General features: G+C 36.3%; 1 protein-coding gene across 1 annotated transcript in view; it reads left to right on the forward strand.

The window, feature by feature from the left end:
• The window catches only part of atp1a3a (ATPase Na+/K+ transporting subunit alpha 3a), a 35,603-nt gene that overhangs the window by 18,143 nt on the left and 1,157 nt on the right, over window positions 1-16,303 (forward strand). Inside the window, exons 9-20 of the mRNA XM_082186172.1 lie at window positions 2,936-3,134; window positions 4,096-4,340; window positions 5,395-5,587; window positions 7,341-7,653; window positions 11,654-11,804; window positions 11,923-12,091; window positions 13,399-13,553; window positions 13,697-13,820; window positions 13,927-14,072; window positions 14,959-15,089; window positions 15,196-15,297; window positions 15,410-15,501. Of these exons, the coding sequence (XP_082042298.1) occupies window positions 2,936-3,134; window positions 4,096-4,340; window positions 5,395-5,587; window positions 7,341-7,653; window positions 11,654-11,804; window positions 11,923-12,091; window positions 13,399-13,553; window positions 13,697-13,820; window positions 13,927-14,072; window positions 14,959-15,089; window positions 15,196-15,297; window positions 15,410-15,501 (2,020 nt within the window). The remainder of the gene's footprint in view (window positions 1-2,935; window positions 3,135-4,095; window positions 4,341-5,394; window positions 5,588-7,340; window positions 7,654-11,653; window positions 11,805-11,922; window positions 12,092-13,398; window positions 13,554-13,696; window positions 13,821-13,926; window positions 14,073-14,958; window positions 15,090-15,195; window positions 15,298-15,409; window positions 15,502-16,303) is intronic.

Below are 16,303 nucleotides of genomic sequence, written 5' to 3' on the forward strand. Positions count from 1 at the left end.
TTGTATTCACACATTTGCATAATTAATTCACCAAGTGGCGTCTAATAAGTCAGTAAATAAATTGTATACAGTACCATTCAAAAGTTTGGGGTCAGTAAGATTGTTTTTGGAAAGAAATTTAAACTTTTATTCATCAAGGATGCATTAAATAAAATAAAAGTGACAGTGCATATATTTATAATGTTACAAAAGATTTATTTAAAAAATATATATATTAATCAAAAATGACAGAAAAAAATATCCTGGTTTACACAAAAATATGAAACAGCAACTGTTTTCAACATTGATAATAATAAGAAACGTTTCTTGAGAATCAAATCAAAGGATCATGTGACACTGAAGACTGGAGTAATGATGCTGAAAATTCAGCTTTGCCGCATTTTAAAATATATTAAAAACTGTTCTTTTCATAATATTTCAAATGCAGCCTTGGTGAGCATATGATAATTAAATTAAAGAACATTAAAAATCGATCCCAAACTTTTTAACAGTAGTATATTTTATGTAAAAAATATTGGCAGCGCAAACAAAAAATTTGTCGGAAAAGTAAAAAGTTTGTGTTTGATATTTCGCTTTACATCACAGTAGAATAACCGTACATCAAGTAATGCATTGCATTGTGGGATACAGTATCCCATGAAGTGTGCTTTGTTGACTACATGCATGTTCAATACTATAGACAAAAAATGGTAAGTCAGTTTTGGTTCATATAGTTTCATTCTTATAATTTTACAGTACTAGTCAGGTCGGGTCAGATTACAGGGTTCAGTTCTCTAGTTCAAATATTAATAGTTTGCCATTCCGAAAAATTCCATGAGATTATATTTGGACAATTTAATCCTTGTGTGTGTATTTGTTGTCTGTCCATTTATTCTTATCTATTCCTTTTGTTCCATCTGTTTGCGTCTCTGGTTCATTTCTTTTCTTCTCCAGTGTAACTCTTTACAGTGTTAGTGAAGGGTTGTGACATCTCGTCTACTGTATATAACAGTGTGTGTTCTTGAACTGTATTCCCTCTCTCTAATCCTTCATATCTGTGACTCTTTGTGACTCTATCGCTGTTTCTCTCTCTGTCTGTTTCTTTCCTGTGTTCTTTTACAGACTCTCACTGTTGAAAGCCTATAGGTCAATATGAAAATCTGAAAAGTATTGCTCTGTGGTATCTCTAGTTGCCTGTGAAAGCTAGTGGCTGCCACACACTCTGAGACGCTGTGCTCAGCTGTGCATTGAGGTTGGCCTGTGCCTCTGGCTGCGGTACACAACTACTGTAGGCCTGAAACATACCCTACGCAGACGTCATACTCAGTTTCATGCATCATTGCATTCCAAAATGTGTCAGAGTGCAATTATTAATCTAACGCAAATATGCATTGGCTATGCATTGCCTACGCCGACACTGAGGACGTTTGTATTTTTTGTATTAATCAAATATTTATTTGATTGTTTTGACTGTACAAAACTGGCAAATTAATATATTATTAACTATATTTTTTGAGTAAATGTTAATTATTCTTCAGCATTAAAATAAATCATTTTATTTCATGAAAAAAAAATAGGAACATTTAAATATTTGTATTTTTAATTTTTTTATTGTAATCGCTTTTTTTTTTTAGCTATTTCGGGTCAGATTTACTAACAGCTTGCTCCAGCACAAACCCTCTTTTATGGGATTGCACTCTCACACTCATTTACCCTGTTTAGTAAATCTGGCCCTTTATGTCCATAAGAAGAATTTGCATGCTTAACACTTTTTTAAATGTTAATTAATAAATAAATAAAAAAGCACTACAATAATATGTTTCCCCAAGCATTACACTACCTTTCAAAAGTTTGGGGTCGATAAGATTGTTTTTAATGTAAAAAAAAAATATATATATCGTTTTTATCCTAACCTAGCTTGGATGTATTTTTTAATTTTTTATTTTTTATTATTATTATTATTATTCATAAATACAGTAAAACTTTAATATTGTAAAATAGTATTACAGCCTAATTTTTTTCTTTCTTTTTTTCTATTTTAAAATGTAATTTATTCCTGTGATGTAAAGCTGAATTTTCAGCATCATTACTCCAGTCTTCAGTGTCACATGATCATTCAGAAATCATTCTAATATGCTGATTTGCTGCTCAAGAAACATTTATTATTATTATCATCATCAATGTTGAAAACAGTTGTGTTGCCCTATATAACTTGTATAACTCTTATATGTATCTTGATTTTTGGTGCAAAGCTTTTGTCAAATGCTGGAAATTATACAATTTTGATTGATTTTTATATCAATTTACACACTCCATTTTCTTTAAATCTGATTATAGTTGAACCAAGCTCATCTGTCACCGGTCAGTTCATAGTCTAAAAGACAAAAAAATACAGTTACTGCATTTTGCATGTTCCCTGGCAGACAATTGTTCGCCTCAGAAAATAAACTGTGGTCTGCACATATGTTTTTCTCACTGCAAGTGAACCCTTTATTATCAATAAGGATTGGGTTATTTTTTCTTGTCTTTTTTTTTTTTTTCAGGCTTTGAATGATGAGGGCATGTCACTCCTGTTCATGTTAGGATTTGTCTAACTTGACTGGCTCCAAGTAACAGATGAATTTGTGCCAATATTCCTTAGATTTTTATTTGAGATATTCGCTCATCATTTGACGTCAATAGCAAAAGCTAGACAATCGCGTAGAGTATGTTTCTGACCACTCTGCTTTCTCTATCTGTGCTGTGCTTCGCTTTAATTTAACACAGTTCTATTACTGCACGATGTTGCATTGTGCCACAATATGAAATATATAATATCACTGAAATTCTGTTTGGTTCTCTTTCTCTCCACCTCCTTTTCCTTTTAACTTTTGCCTCAACCACTCTTCCTTTTGTTCTGTTTTCTGGACTTTTGTTTCCGTTCCTCTCGTTCTATCTCTCTGTTTCCGTGTCTCAGGTGTGTCTGACCCTCACGGCCAAGCGCATGGCCCGTAAGAACTGCCTGGTGAAGAATCTGGAGGCGGTGGAGACTCTGGGGTCCACCTCCACCATCTGCTCTGATAAAACCGGCACCCTGACGCAGAACCGCATGACTGTCGCCCACATGTGGTTCGACAATCAGATCCATGAGGCCGACACCACTGAAGATCAGTCTGGTGAGCTGCGAGAGGATTACTAGGTGGTTGCTTGGGTGTTCTGGGTAGATAGATCTTACCATTCAAAAGTTTGGGGTCTGTAAGATTTAGTTTTGAAATAAATTAATGCTTTTATTTAGCAAGGATATGTTAAATTAATTTATAAGTGACTGTACAGACATTTATAATGTTACATAAGATCTCTGTTTCAAATAAATGCTGTTCTTTGTAATCTACAAAAAAAATGATCATTTTTTTCAACAGGGTTATTATATTTAACTTAAACTAAAATCATTCAAAGATGTTTTCGTTACTTGAAATACAATAAACGTTAAGTGAAATCAAATAAAATCAAAAAAATGTATTTGCTGCCAACTTGCTAGTTGCAACATTTCTCATTTTCTTTTAATTTAACTTAACTAAAACCAAAACTGAAATAAGAAATTATAAAATCTATATAGACTTATAAAAATCATACAACAAAATCGCTAAAACCTAACTAAAATTAAAACGAAAACAGATAAATAAAAATGAATCCAAATTATAATAGTATCTCAATGATACTAAAATATCACTGATTTCCACAAAATAATAAGCATCAGAACTGTTTTTAACATTGATATTAAGAAATCTTTCTTGAGCAGCAAATTGCATATTAGAATGATTTCTGAAGGATCATATAGGACTGGAGTAATGATGCTGAAAATTAAGCTTTGCCGTCAAAGGAATGAATAATTTGAAAATATATACAAATAGAAAAGTGTTATTTTAAATTGTAATAATATTTCACAATATTACTGTTTTTATTATTGTAGTTTTGATTAAATAAAGGCAGCCTTGGTGAGCATAAGGGATTCTTTCAAAAACATTTTAGATAGATAGATAGATAGATAGATAGATAGATAGATAGATAGATAGATAGATAGATAGATTCTAGGCTATAGATAGATACTATATTGATCCCGTGTGTGATCTCTTCTAGGTGCGTCCTTTGATAAGAGCTCTGGGACGTGGTTGGCTCTGGCCCGTGTGGCAGCACTCTGTAACAGAGCCGTGTTTAAGGCGGGACAGGATTCTCTGCCAATCCTGAAGCGTGATGTTGCCGGTGACGCCTCGGAGTCGGCTCTTCTCAAGTGCATCGAGCTCTCCTGTGGGTCCGTCAAAGCCATGAGGGAAAAGAACAAAAAAGTGGCGGAAATTCCCTTCAACTCCACCAACAAATACCAGGTTTGTTTTCTGTGACTGGATTTATGAAGTAATTGTAAGTCCGGCATCCATTAACTTGTTTAACATTCAGTCAACACAACCTTCATTTACTTAATACTTAAAATAATATTGTATTTTTACTGTCGGTGCAAAATAAAATGTAAAAAAATTAAGTTTGGTGTAACATTTCATAATAATAATTATTATTATGATTATTATTCCAGGTAAATATTGTGCAACTCAAACCAATATTAAACAGTATGATATTATTTTAACTTAAATTGCAAAATGGACGGTTGACATGTCCATGTCTAGGCCCCTTTTTTTAATTAACGCCAAGATTTTATTTTAAAATGTATTTGTATGTGTAAGGAAAGTGTATATTGCAGGTTCTGTCACCATTTATATTAAGTTTATCACAACCAAGATCATGTCAAATGGTCCTGCAAGTGTTTTTTTATTACAAATATTCCATTTAGTCTCTCTTTTTTTTCTCTTTTTTTCATATTATTTTTTAGATAGATAGGTTTTATATACAGTATTTAAATTATTATAGTTGTTTTATAATATTATTGTTTTTTAATTACAAAAATGTTGTGTAGTCTCTCAGTTACTATAGTCATTAATATATTCTTTTGAAGCTGCGTGCATAATAATAATAAACATTTAGCAAAATATTGTTTAAAATAGTTTTAGATGGATTATAGTATGTCACATCACAGACCACACGACACCTTATAACCAAATAGATTTCATTTCAACAAATAATAAAACAAATAAAGAGAGAATAAGATAAGAGAGAAATAAAAAGTTATTAAATATTCATATATTTTGCATGTCATCAATGCTAAAGTTTATCCTTTTAATTAGAATTGATTAAAAATGAATTAAGAATGATTTTGTATATAGATAACTATAGATTTGTTTAGTTCATCATTAGACAATGCCATTTTTCTAAGATTTTTATTTTCATTCTTAGGGATAGTTAAACATGATAATCTTCATTCACATTCAGCACTTTATTCAGTTCTGATTAACACTCATTCTCATGTGCTTGGATGTGTTTTCCCACCAGCTGTCAGTGCACGAGTCGGATGAGGGTAGCGATAGCCACTACCTGCTGGTGATGAAGGGGGCGCCAGAGCGCATCCTGGACCGTTGCACCAGCATCCTCATTCAGGGGAAAGAGCAGCCCATGGATGAGGAACTGAAGGAGGCCTTCCAGAACGCCTACCTGGAACTCGGAGGGCTGGGAGAAAGAGTGCTTGGTGAGAAATAGAGAGAGACCTCAAAATAAAAGACTCTTTTGTTTCCTGTTACCTCTCCACTATCCTGACACACACACAAAAATTTTTTTTTTTAAATGCATTTAAATGTATTCATTTAGCAGACGCTTTTATCCAAAGCGACTTACAAATGAGAACAATAGAAGCAGTTAAACTAACAATAGGACAAGAATATGCAAGTGCTATTACCCTTCCCAGTTTAATCTAATGCAGTACCTGTATTTTTTTATTCTTTTTTATTCTTTAAAGATGATAGATATAGAATAGAAGATAAAGTATTAGTATTAATGGATCAAGTGTTGCCGAAAAAGATGCGTCTTCAGGCTTTTCTTGAAAATGGACACGGACTCAGCCGCTCTGGTTGAGTTTGGCAGGTCATTCCACTAGCATGGAACAGACCAGGAAAAGGTCAGAGAAAGAGATTTAGTGCCTCTTTGAGATGGCACCACAAGATGGCGTTCACTTGCAGAGCGCAAGTTTCTGGATGGCACGTAAGTCTGAAGTAATGAGTTTAGGTAAAAGGGAGCAGAACCGGTGGTTGTTCTGTAGGCAAAAGTCAGTGACCTGAATTTGATGCGAGCAGCAACTGGTAACCAGTGCAGTTTTGTGAGGAGAGGAGTGACGTGTGCTCTCTTCGGCTCGTTAAAGACCACTCTAGCTGCAGAATTTTGGATCAGTTGCAGAGGTTTGATAGTGCAAGCTGGAAGACCTGCCAGGAGAGCATTACAATAGTCCAGTCTGGATAGAACAAGTGCTTGGACAAGGAGTTGTGTAGCATGCTCTGATAGGAAGGGCCTGATCCTCCTGATGTTGTATAAGCCAAATCTGCAGGACCGGGCAGTTCTAGCAATGTGATCTGTAAAGTTCAATTGATCATCAGTCACAACTCCAAGGTTCCTGGCTGACCTTGATGGAGTTATGGATGACGAACCTAGCTGAATGGAGAAGTTGTGGTGTAGTGTTGGGTTGGCTGGGACCACAAGCAACTCTGTCTTTGCAAGGTTTAGTTGAAGGTGGTGGTCCTTCATCCAGCCAGAAATGTCTGTCAGGCAGGCTGAGATGCGAGCAGCAACTGTCGGATCATCAGGCTGGAATGAGAGGTAGAGTTGTGTGTCATCAGCGTAGCAGTGATAGGAAAAGCCATGTTTCTGAATCACAGATCCTAGTGATGACATGTAGATGGAGAAGAGAAGTGGTCCAAGCACTGAGCCCTGAGGCACTCCAGTAGCTAGATGTTGGGTCTTAGACACCACACCCCTCCAATACACCCTGAACAACCTACCTGAGAAGTAAGACTTGAACCACTGGAGTGCGGTCCCAGAGATGCCCTTCGTCTTTAGTATTGACAGGAGGATCTGGTGGTTAACGGTGTCAAAGGCAGCAGACAGATCCAGCAGGATGAGAACTGAGGATTTGGAAGCTGCTCTGGCCAGTCTCAGAGCTTCAATTACAGAGAGAAGGGCAGTCTCAGTTGAGTGTCCGCTTTTGAAACCAGACTGGTTGTTGTCCAGGAGGTTGTTCTGTCTAAGAAAGGAAGAGATATGGTTGAAAACAACTCGTTCAAGTGTCTTCGCGACGAATGGAAGAAGGGATACCGGTCTGTAATTTTCCAGATGTGCTGGATTACAAATATGAATAGAAATCCAAGACACATGAAAAAACTAAAAATTGGCTCCTCAAAACTGTGGAATAAATCCATTCTGATTGTTTCTCTTTTTTTTCTACTTCCATCCAGGTTTCTGCCACGTGTTCCTGCCCGAGGACAAGTACCCCAAAGGATTTGCCTTTGACACCGACGACATCAACTTCCAGACAGACAAACTGTGCTTTGTGGGTCTGATATCCATGATTGACCCTCCCCGAGCTGCCGTCCCAGATGCTGTGGGCAAATGCCGCTCAGCTGGTATCAAAGTCATCATGGTGACCGGTGACCATCCAATCACGGCCAAGGCCATTGCTAAAGGTGTCGGTATCATCTCTGAGGGTAACGAAACCGTGGAGGACATCGCCGCTCGGCTTAATATTCCTGTCAGCCAGGTCAACCCCAGGTAGAGTATTAAAACACACAGAAAACGTAAAAAAAAATTAACTCCACGATCCCATTTTGGCTGTTTCTTCCCATAATTTTCTCTAAACACTTTACTATACTATGGATAAAAATGTCAAAAAAGGGGAAAAAAACACATTTAGGGAGGCCTGTGCTAAACGTTCATGATGTTCCTGGATCAACATGCTTATAAGTCCTGGAATTACTTTCCTATCAACTGATCTGATTACAAGGTTGGGATTATGTTTGAACAGCATTCATTTCCACCAATTGTAGGCTAGGGTTAGGATTTGGTTTATGAATGCTTGATAGGAATATTGTTTCTAGGAATGACAAAGGATGTTGATCCAGGAACACGTCCTGTTTGGCTAAATTGCATCAGGCTGGTTTCAACCAAAGACATCTATAATACCTTCAAAAATCGCTCAGTGGTAAAGCATCTACAATAATATAGCAAAATATTTGCTAATTATTTTTTACAAAAGGAGAATACATGGCTACTTTTGAATGTCCATCAATGGAGAAAAATGCTTTTGCCTGGTAATGGTGCAGTTTCAGTATCTACCTGCAGGGAAAAACATACAGGAAAAACATACAGGTCTCAATAGCCGCGTTTCCACTGTCGGGCCAGGGCCGGGCTAGGGCTAACAGCGAGCCGAGCCGGGCCAGTGGCCTCGGGCCTCAAGCACCGGGCTTGCGTTTCCACTGCCGGGCCATTATGGTGCGTTCAAGTCATCTCGTATAGATCGTATTTACGAGTTGAATGCACATGAACGCCACCACAATGTCGTAAATACCAGTGGGGAGCTCGGGATTTTCTTTAAGCCCCGATCTGTACGAGTTGGGGGCGTGTCAGTGAGAAGCATGGCGGAATCAATGAATGCAACGTCTGTAGTTGAGCAAAGTGATAGTAAAATATAGCCTATCACTTACAGGTTTAGCAGTGACATTGTAAGGCTTTTTCATTTATAACAAAGTAAGCTCTCTGCACAAAATATGATATAGCCTACTTGTAATATAACAATTAACTAATTATATAATGATACAGTTAATTTACATTGGCCTCATAAGTTAATTAAAAACATAAAAAGAAAAACACACCCGATGCGCATTCTTTGTTCTTCATTTTCTATAAGCAGAGTTAACAAAACTTGCTATATTTTCGTGTTATTCATTAAAAGAAGGTACACCACCATCTTGCTCCGACGAAACTGACTTGAACGCACCTCACGTCGTCAACACGACTTCCCACCTCGTACGTACGAAATTCCCAGGAGGACTTGAACGCACCATTAGCCCTGCAGCGCTGCCCTAAACCCCGCCCTTAACACGCCTTCCTGGATCAAACGTCATACAACCCCACCCATTTCAGCGGGAATTATTATGTTCATTCAGGCAGGAAGTTAGAAAACTTAGATTTTAAGAAGATAGCATGTATTAACTCACCGTCCGCGGCTGCCATAGTGTACCGACTTGTCTCTCCACTAACAGATGGACGGTGACCCAGCACACCGTCCATCAAGTCGAACCATGGAAAGTTCCTTCTCTGGGCACCGCTTTGTCCATTGTGCGTTTTAATCGCCTTGTACTGCGCCCACAACTTTTTTATTTTTTCCCGAACTTGAAGCGTTGTTCACTGAATGCTTAGCTTAGCAAGTTCAGCAACGATGTATTTTATAACGTCCTCGTTTCTGCACAGAGGAAGCTCCCGAAAAAAAAGTTGCTTTATTTTATGATAGTCCGGTATAAAGAGACGAGACGAGGGCTACTGACAGATAAAATAAAAACATGACTGTGATAGCCTTTATGATTGGTCGGATTTCTTCAAGCGTATGTTTTTTTACTATGCGTATCTTCAAGCGTTTACTATGTTTACTATGGTAACGGTTAGCGCGCATAGTCTTTTGCATCACAAACACAAGGCATTCAAACATGAACGCGAGTTAAATTATTTTAAAAGTCTTTAATGCTGACAGAATCATCCGGCGCTGCCGTCTCTCGACTCAGGTATACTCCGCCTCTGTTCGTAACCACTCCTCTAGCCCGAGCTGGCCCGCTCTGGCCCAAGGTATTCGACGGGCCAGAAATCCTGGCCGTTGGCCCTGAGTAAGCCCCGATCAAGCCCCGGAAGTGACAGTGGAAACGCGACTGGCCCTGGCACGCACTAGCACGGCCCGGCCCTGGCCCGACAGTGGAAACGCGGCTATTAGCTTCCTTGGTCGTGAATCAGTATAACGTGTACACAAATTGTCACTGGTAAGGACAGTAAGGAGTAAGGACGCTGACTCACTACACATCGGGACACTGATGACTGTATTTGCGGCGACATGACAACGTCCTCATTGTACAACATCACTACTGGTATTTATAACTGATATCTTTCTGACAATATTTGTTTACAGCACTTTGATTGTTACGTATACGTGCAGCATTTCAGCTGAAAATAAATTCTAAATTTTAGCTATATTTTGTTAATTACCTGCCTAGCGATGTATATTTATGCTGAAATATGATTGGTTTTTATTTTTAAAAAACATCTATCGCGTGTCATTATGTTTATTGAGTTGAGTTGGCTCACGTGATTTATGTTTCGCGTTTCAGAACTTTTGTTGAGGGAACATAGTGAGCATCGATGCTCCCTGGTTTTCACGGTGCATTGTGGGACTTTTTAGGGAGCAAATGTTTCAGTACACTGGAAGGATTTCGCGATTGAGACAGTCCTAAAAATGTCCAACTCCCTAATCAGTACCCTGACTATTGAACTAGGGAGCTGATTGAGACGCACCCCTAGTCACTCTTCAAGAACTACTAAAATAGTTTGTCACTTTAAAATAATGATCCATATCAATAATAGTTCCTGCGGAGTGACGAGGGGTTTAAGAAACATTTGAGTAATTATGATGTTTTTTTATGACCATGTTCAGAGTAAAAAAGACAACTGCTCACGTCTCAGACATGTTAATGTTGTGATCATTGGTAATTCTTTATAATGTATGTGTGAGGCTAATTTCATTCAGTAATTATTGACTACCTAATAGGAACAATCTCAGTCCTACATTTGCTATTACTTGCTGATTATTTAACATTGTTTCCATATTAGTTTATAGTGGTAGCTGAAGTGTTAATGTAGTACTACTCATTAGTCCTGCATTACTTCAGACTTCAGGTAAATGTGGCCCAAATGCGATTATTATTTTTTTTGTAACGGCACAAACCACATGGAGTCTTTGTGCTACTTCCATATGTGGTCCTAAATCCGATACAGGTCAGATGTTTTGCAATGTGACTTCAGTCTGAACAGTCATATCGTAATTCATGCGACTTTTACTTCACTCTAGAGCAACATTCATCACAATTCTGCGCTCATGGGAGTCACTTCAGAGATTTTACATACCCAAAGTTATCAAGACACTTGCGAAGGGTAGTCAATGGAAGGACAGTGATGATGTGTGACAGCTCTATATAAAAGCAAAACATTATAATGTTTAAAAACTCTGCTCTTTTTTCGCATCCACGTCAATTGTTTTTTATACTGCCTCATGTAAATTCGCTAGCTTCCACGGCAGATCACATTATACACAAATGTGTAATCACTTACTTCAATGTCCTCCGTGTTTACTTCCGTGTGACAGCTGCTACGTGATGTCTTTTATTGCTCTTTTGCGCATGTGGGTCAGTTCAGGACTATGATCTGTTCGCACTGGAATTATGACATTGGCCACATTTAATACAACAAAGTGAACAGCTATACAAAAAAATCTGATCTGAGCAATAAATCCAAATTGAGCACTAAGGCTTGAAGTGTGAACGTGCTTGCCATATAAATGACGACCATTATTCTAAAGTGTTACCAAAAAAAAAAACTGAACTGAAACTTGTGGATAATGTGAAACTGATTTGTGTAATAATTATTGCTCTAACAGCAGCTGTACATTTTGTCTGATTTTGACACAACTGGAGAGCGAGTTTCCATTTAGTATTCTTCATGCGTGTGTTGTCAGGGATGCTAAAGCCTGTGTGATCCACGGCTCAGATCTGAAGGATCTCTCGCAGGATCAGATGGATGAACTGCTGAGGAATCACACTGAGATTGTGTTCGCCAGGACCTCTCCCCAGCAGAAACTCATCATCGTGGAGGGCTGCCAGAGACAGGTACACACACACACACACACACACACACTCTAATTCACCCAAAAACTGTACATTTAAACTCTTCATTAGTAATCATAAATAACTGACTACACACACTCTCTGTGTCTGTGTATTTTAGGGCGCCATTGTGGCCGTGACTGGCGATGGAGTGAACGACTCCCCCGCTCTGAAGAAGGCTGACATCGGTGTTGCCATGGGGATCTCGGGCTCAGACGTCTCCAAGCAGGCTGCAGACATGATCCTGCTGGACGACAACTTTGCATCCATCGTTACTGGAGTTGAGGAAGGTATGAGAGAGAGGAGGCAAAGCTTATGAGAAAGATAGAAAGAAATCCAGAGCAAGCCAGGGGCAACTCATACAAGGAGATTGTTTTCATCTATGCCTCAGATTTTGCTCTTTATTCTTCATTTGGATCTCTGCTAGATTCCAAAAAGCGGTTGCTAGTCTTCCTGGGGTCCACAGTTAACATTCGTAATGTAAAATAGCATAAATGTATGTTAAACTCAGAATAACATTTTCAGATAATTAAAATCAACAAAGATAGAAAAACAATAAATAAAATAAAATGAAAAATAAAATAATTATTCAGATATATTTTATAGTGTAGTTATTATAATATAATATAGTTTAATGCAACAACAGTAAAAAAAAAAAAATATATATATATATATATTTAAAACATAATAAACACAATTGATTTTGATAGTAACTTCTTTTGATTGGAACTTTTTGAAGAAAGATTTTGAAATATGTATTAATTAATTCAAAATAAACATTTATTACAAACAACCATATGACTTATGGTTATATGTAATATATGTTAAAAAAATGAATTTAAATGAAGATAATTAAAATAAGAAATATGAAAAAATATAAGAATATATCAGATTTTATATTTATTTTATTTATTGTAATTTTATCATATTTTTATATTTGTTTTTTAATACTTTAATTTTAAAAAATCAACAAAGTGTCTTTTGATAGTAACTTTTTGAAAATATTTGAAAATATGTATTATTTCATTTCAAATGTATTTTTTTTAAACCATATGACTTATGAGTATATTTAATATATGTAAAAAAAACTGAATTCAAATGCAGATAATTCAAATAAAAAATATGATTAAAGGTATAGCGGAGGATGTTTTACTTCCTGGTGGGTAACCTATACTATTGGTCCTCCTAATTGTCAATCATTCTGGTGAATCAATCAAACTTTTCAAAAAGTGGAGAGGGAACTTATCTAAAATTTGGAAAGATCCGCCGCTATACCTTTAACTAAAATATTCATTTTGATTGATTGTTATATTTTTTGTCATTTTTATCATATTTTTATTTTAGTGTTTTTTAATGCTTTAAAAAAAAAATCTAAACGACAACAACAGTAAAGAAAAGTAGGTCATATTTAAACCATATAATAAACATTGACAGATTTCCCAGGCAGAATAGGTGTAACGCAGGGGACTTCTGTGAAAGCAAATTATCATGAAAAATGTTTGGAAAAAACAATACAAAACAGAACCAGTCTAGATGAATGAAAGAAATGACTTGAATGACTCAGTAATAATGAGGTCTGTGTTTTTTTCTCTTCCAGGTCGTCTCATCTTTGATAACCTGAAGAAGTCCATCGCCTATACGCTGACCAGCAACATCCCTGAGATCACTCCCTTCCTGTTCTTCATCTTGGTCAACATTCCTCTTCCTCTCGGAACCATCACCATCCTCTGCATCGACCTGGGCACTGACATGGTGAGACTCATACACATCTAAAGTTTTCATTTTAATAATGAACATATTCTTGAATGTAACAGAAACTGGAGTTATCTTCTAGTGGCAATACACTTTTTTTCTCTAGTACTCATACATTAACCAATTGTTGTATGCCATCTCAGGTCCCTGCAATCTCATTGGCTTATGAAGCAGCAGAGAGTGACATCATGAAGCGCCAGCCTCGTAACCCCCACAGGGACAAGCTGGTGAACGAGCGTCTCATCAGCATCGCCTATGGACAGATCGGTTAGTGAGCTGCTACAATACAAAAATCTCTGTTATAAGAGATTAGACTTGAAATGAACTGAATAAAAGTGACTTAGCCTCTGTCTTTTTAAATATCCGTGTGTAGGAATGATTCAAGCCCTGGGAGGATTTTTCAGTTATTTCGTGATTCTGGCTGAGAACGGGTGGCTTCCCAGTCTGCTGGTGGGCATCCGGCTAAACTGGGACGATCGCTCGAATAATGACCTGGAGGACAGTTACGGACAGCAATGGGTAAACATCGCATTACACAAACTATGCAGTGCATTTATAGAACACGCTCTTGTCCAAAGCAACTTAAATTGCATTTCATTTATTTTTACATTTATATTTAGCAGATGCTTCTAAAAAGCATCTTATCAAAACAAAGAATTATTAATCATATTTTCTGTCTTTTGCCATTGGCTTTCGTCTTAGCTATAAATGATCTGCTTTTTGACATAGTACATAAAAATCAAAACAATATAACAGAATGCTGTTTTTAAGCATTTTTGATCTATAGAACATTTGGTGAGATATTTCACAAGTGTTCCTCAATGCAGGAACGTTCAAAACAGATCAATAGATAACAAACAACAACAACAAAAAGTTTTATTACCATTTTAAAGTTTGGTTTCAATATGTTTTTTCATTTTTTTTTAAAGAGTTACTTATGCTCATTTTATCAAACATACAGTAAAACAGTAATATTGTGAAATATTATTACAAGTAAAAAACTGTTTTATTTTACTATATTTTAAAAATGTGGTTTATTTTGGTGACTCCAGTTTTCAGTGTCACATGATCTTTCAGAAATCATTTTAATATGCTGATTAGATGCACAAGAAACATTTCTTATTATGTTGAAAACAGTTGTGCTGCTTATTATTTTTGTGGAAAGTATGCTAGGTATTTTTCAGGAATTCTTTTATGAATAGAAAGTTCAATAGAACAGCATTTATTTGAAATAAAAATATAAAAAATAATATTAAAGTTATTAAAGAAATAAAGTATTTTCTGTTACTTTTGATCATTTGAATGCAACCTTACTGTATAAAATAATCCCTAAACTTTTGAACAGTAGTATATGTAAATGTGGAGCAATGCAAGAATGTGTAATGAAATAATGTCTTTCTCTCAGACATATGAGCAGAGGAAGATTGTGGAGTTCACGTGTCACACGGCCTTCTTCGTCAGTATCGTGGTGGTGCAGTGGGCCGACGTGATCATCTGCAAAACTCGCCGCAACTCTGTGTTCCAGCAGGGCATGAAGTGAGTATCTGCTGCCCTGGTGCTGACAGACATCTGCTGGAATTAGTTGTTGGATGTTTGAAGCTTAGGATTCGGAGCTACAGTAAATGATTGTGCTTGTTTGTAGGAATAAAATCTTGATCTTCGGCCTGTTTGAGGAGACGGCTCTCGCTGCCTTCCTCTCTTACTGCCCCGGCATGGATGTGGCCCTCAGGATGTACCCTCTCAAGTGAGTGTTGCTTCCTCATGGAACATTACAAAGCTAATTTGATATATGCTACATCAGGAAAAACTCATTCTAATAATGTGAATTCTCTTTTTTCTCTCGTTTCTTCTCTCAGGCCCAGTTGGTGGTTCTGTGCGTTCCCTTACAGCTTCTTAATTTTTGTTTACGATGAGATCCGAAAACTTATCCTGCGCAGAAACCCAGGAGGTACAGAGCCTGAATTACTCTCTCACACTGAGAAATAGAGCTTAGCGATATAGCAAGAAAATTGTATTTTAGGATTTTGATATAAATATCAATATTTATGTATTTTCTCTGACATGGCTTTTTTTGTGTACCATCCAAAAGTCAGATTTCTTTAATTTATTTGAAATAAGTATTATGCTCATTGTTACATTTGAAAAATAACGTGAACAATTATGTGTAAATCATTCTAATATACTTATTTGAAGAAACATTTTATCATTATTAATGTTGAAAACATATTTTTCAGGATTCTTTGATAATTTGAAAGTACAGCAAAGCACAGCATTTATTTAAAATATTTTGTTGTAACATTATACATTTCTCTATTGTCACTTTTGATCAATGTAACGCATCCTTGCTGAATAAAAGTATTAATTTCTTTCAAAAATTCTTATTGGCCACAGTAAAAATATCTATATCTATAAAATATCTTAAAAGAAAACAAGGATTTTTTTTTTCTACAGTTTTTCACTAAATGAACAAGAAGAATAAAAACAATACATAGCAAAAAAAAACTAAAAAGCTAAACTGACCTGACCTACAAATATTTTATGTTTTATTGATTATGCAAATGAATCATTGTTTTCATCAGAGTTTTGAATCGATTCACTGAAGTTGACCGTTTGAACTGATTCATGAAAATGAATCAACCTTAACAACTCTTAACATTTTAGTTACTAAAGTGGCAAGAAGAGGATGCATTGCAAAAATAAAAAGTGCAAATCATAATATTCACAATGTTTCGTATATGAATATTCTGTGA

This window comes from Leuciscus leuciscus (genome assembly GCF_965113295.1).
Source record: "Leuciscus leuciscus genome assembly, chromosome: 12".
Lineage (NCBI taxonomy): Eukaryota > Metazoa > Chordata > Actinopteri > Cypriniformes > Leuciscidae > Leuciscus > Leuciscus leuciscus.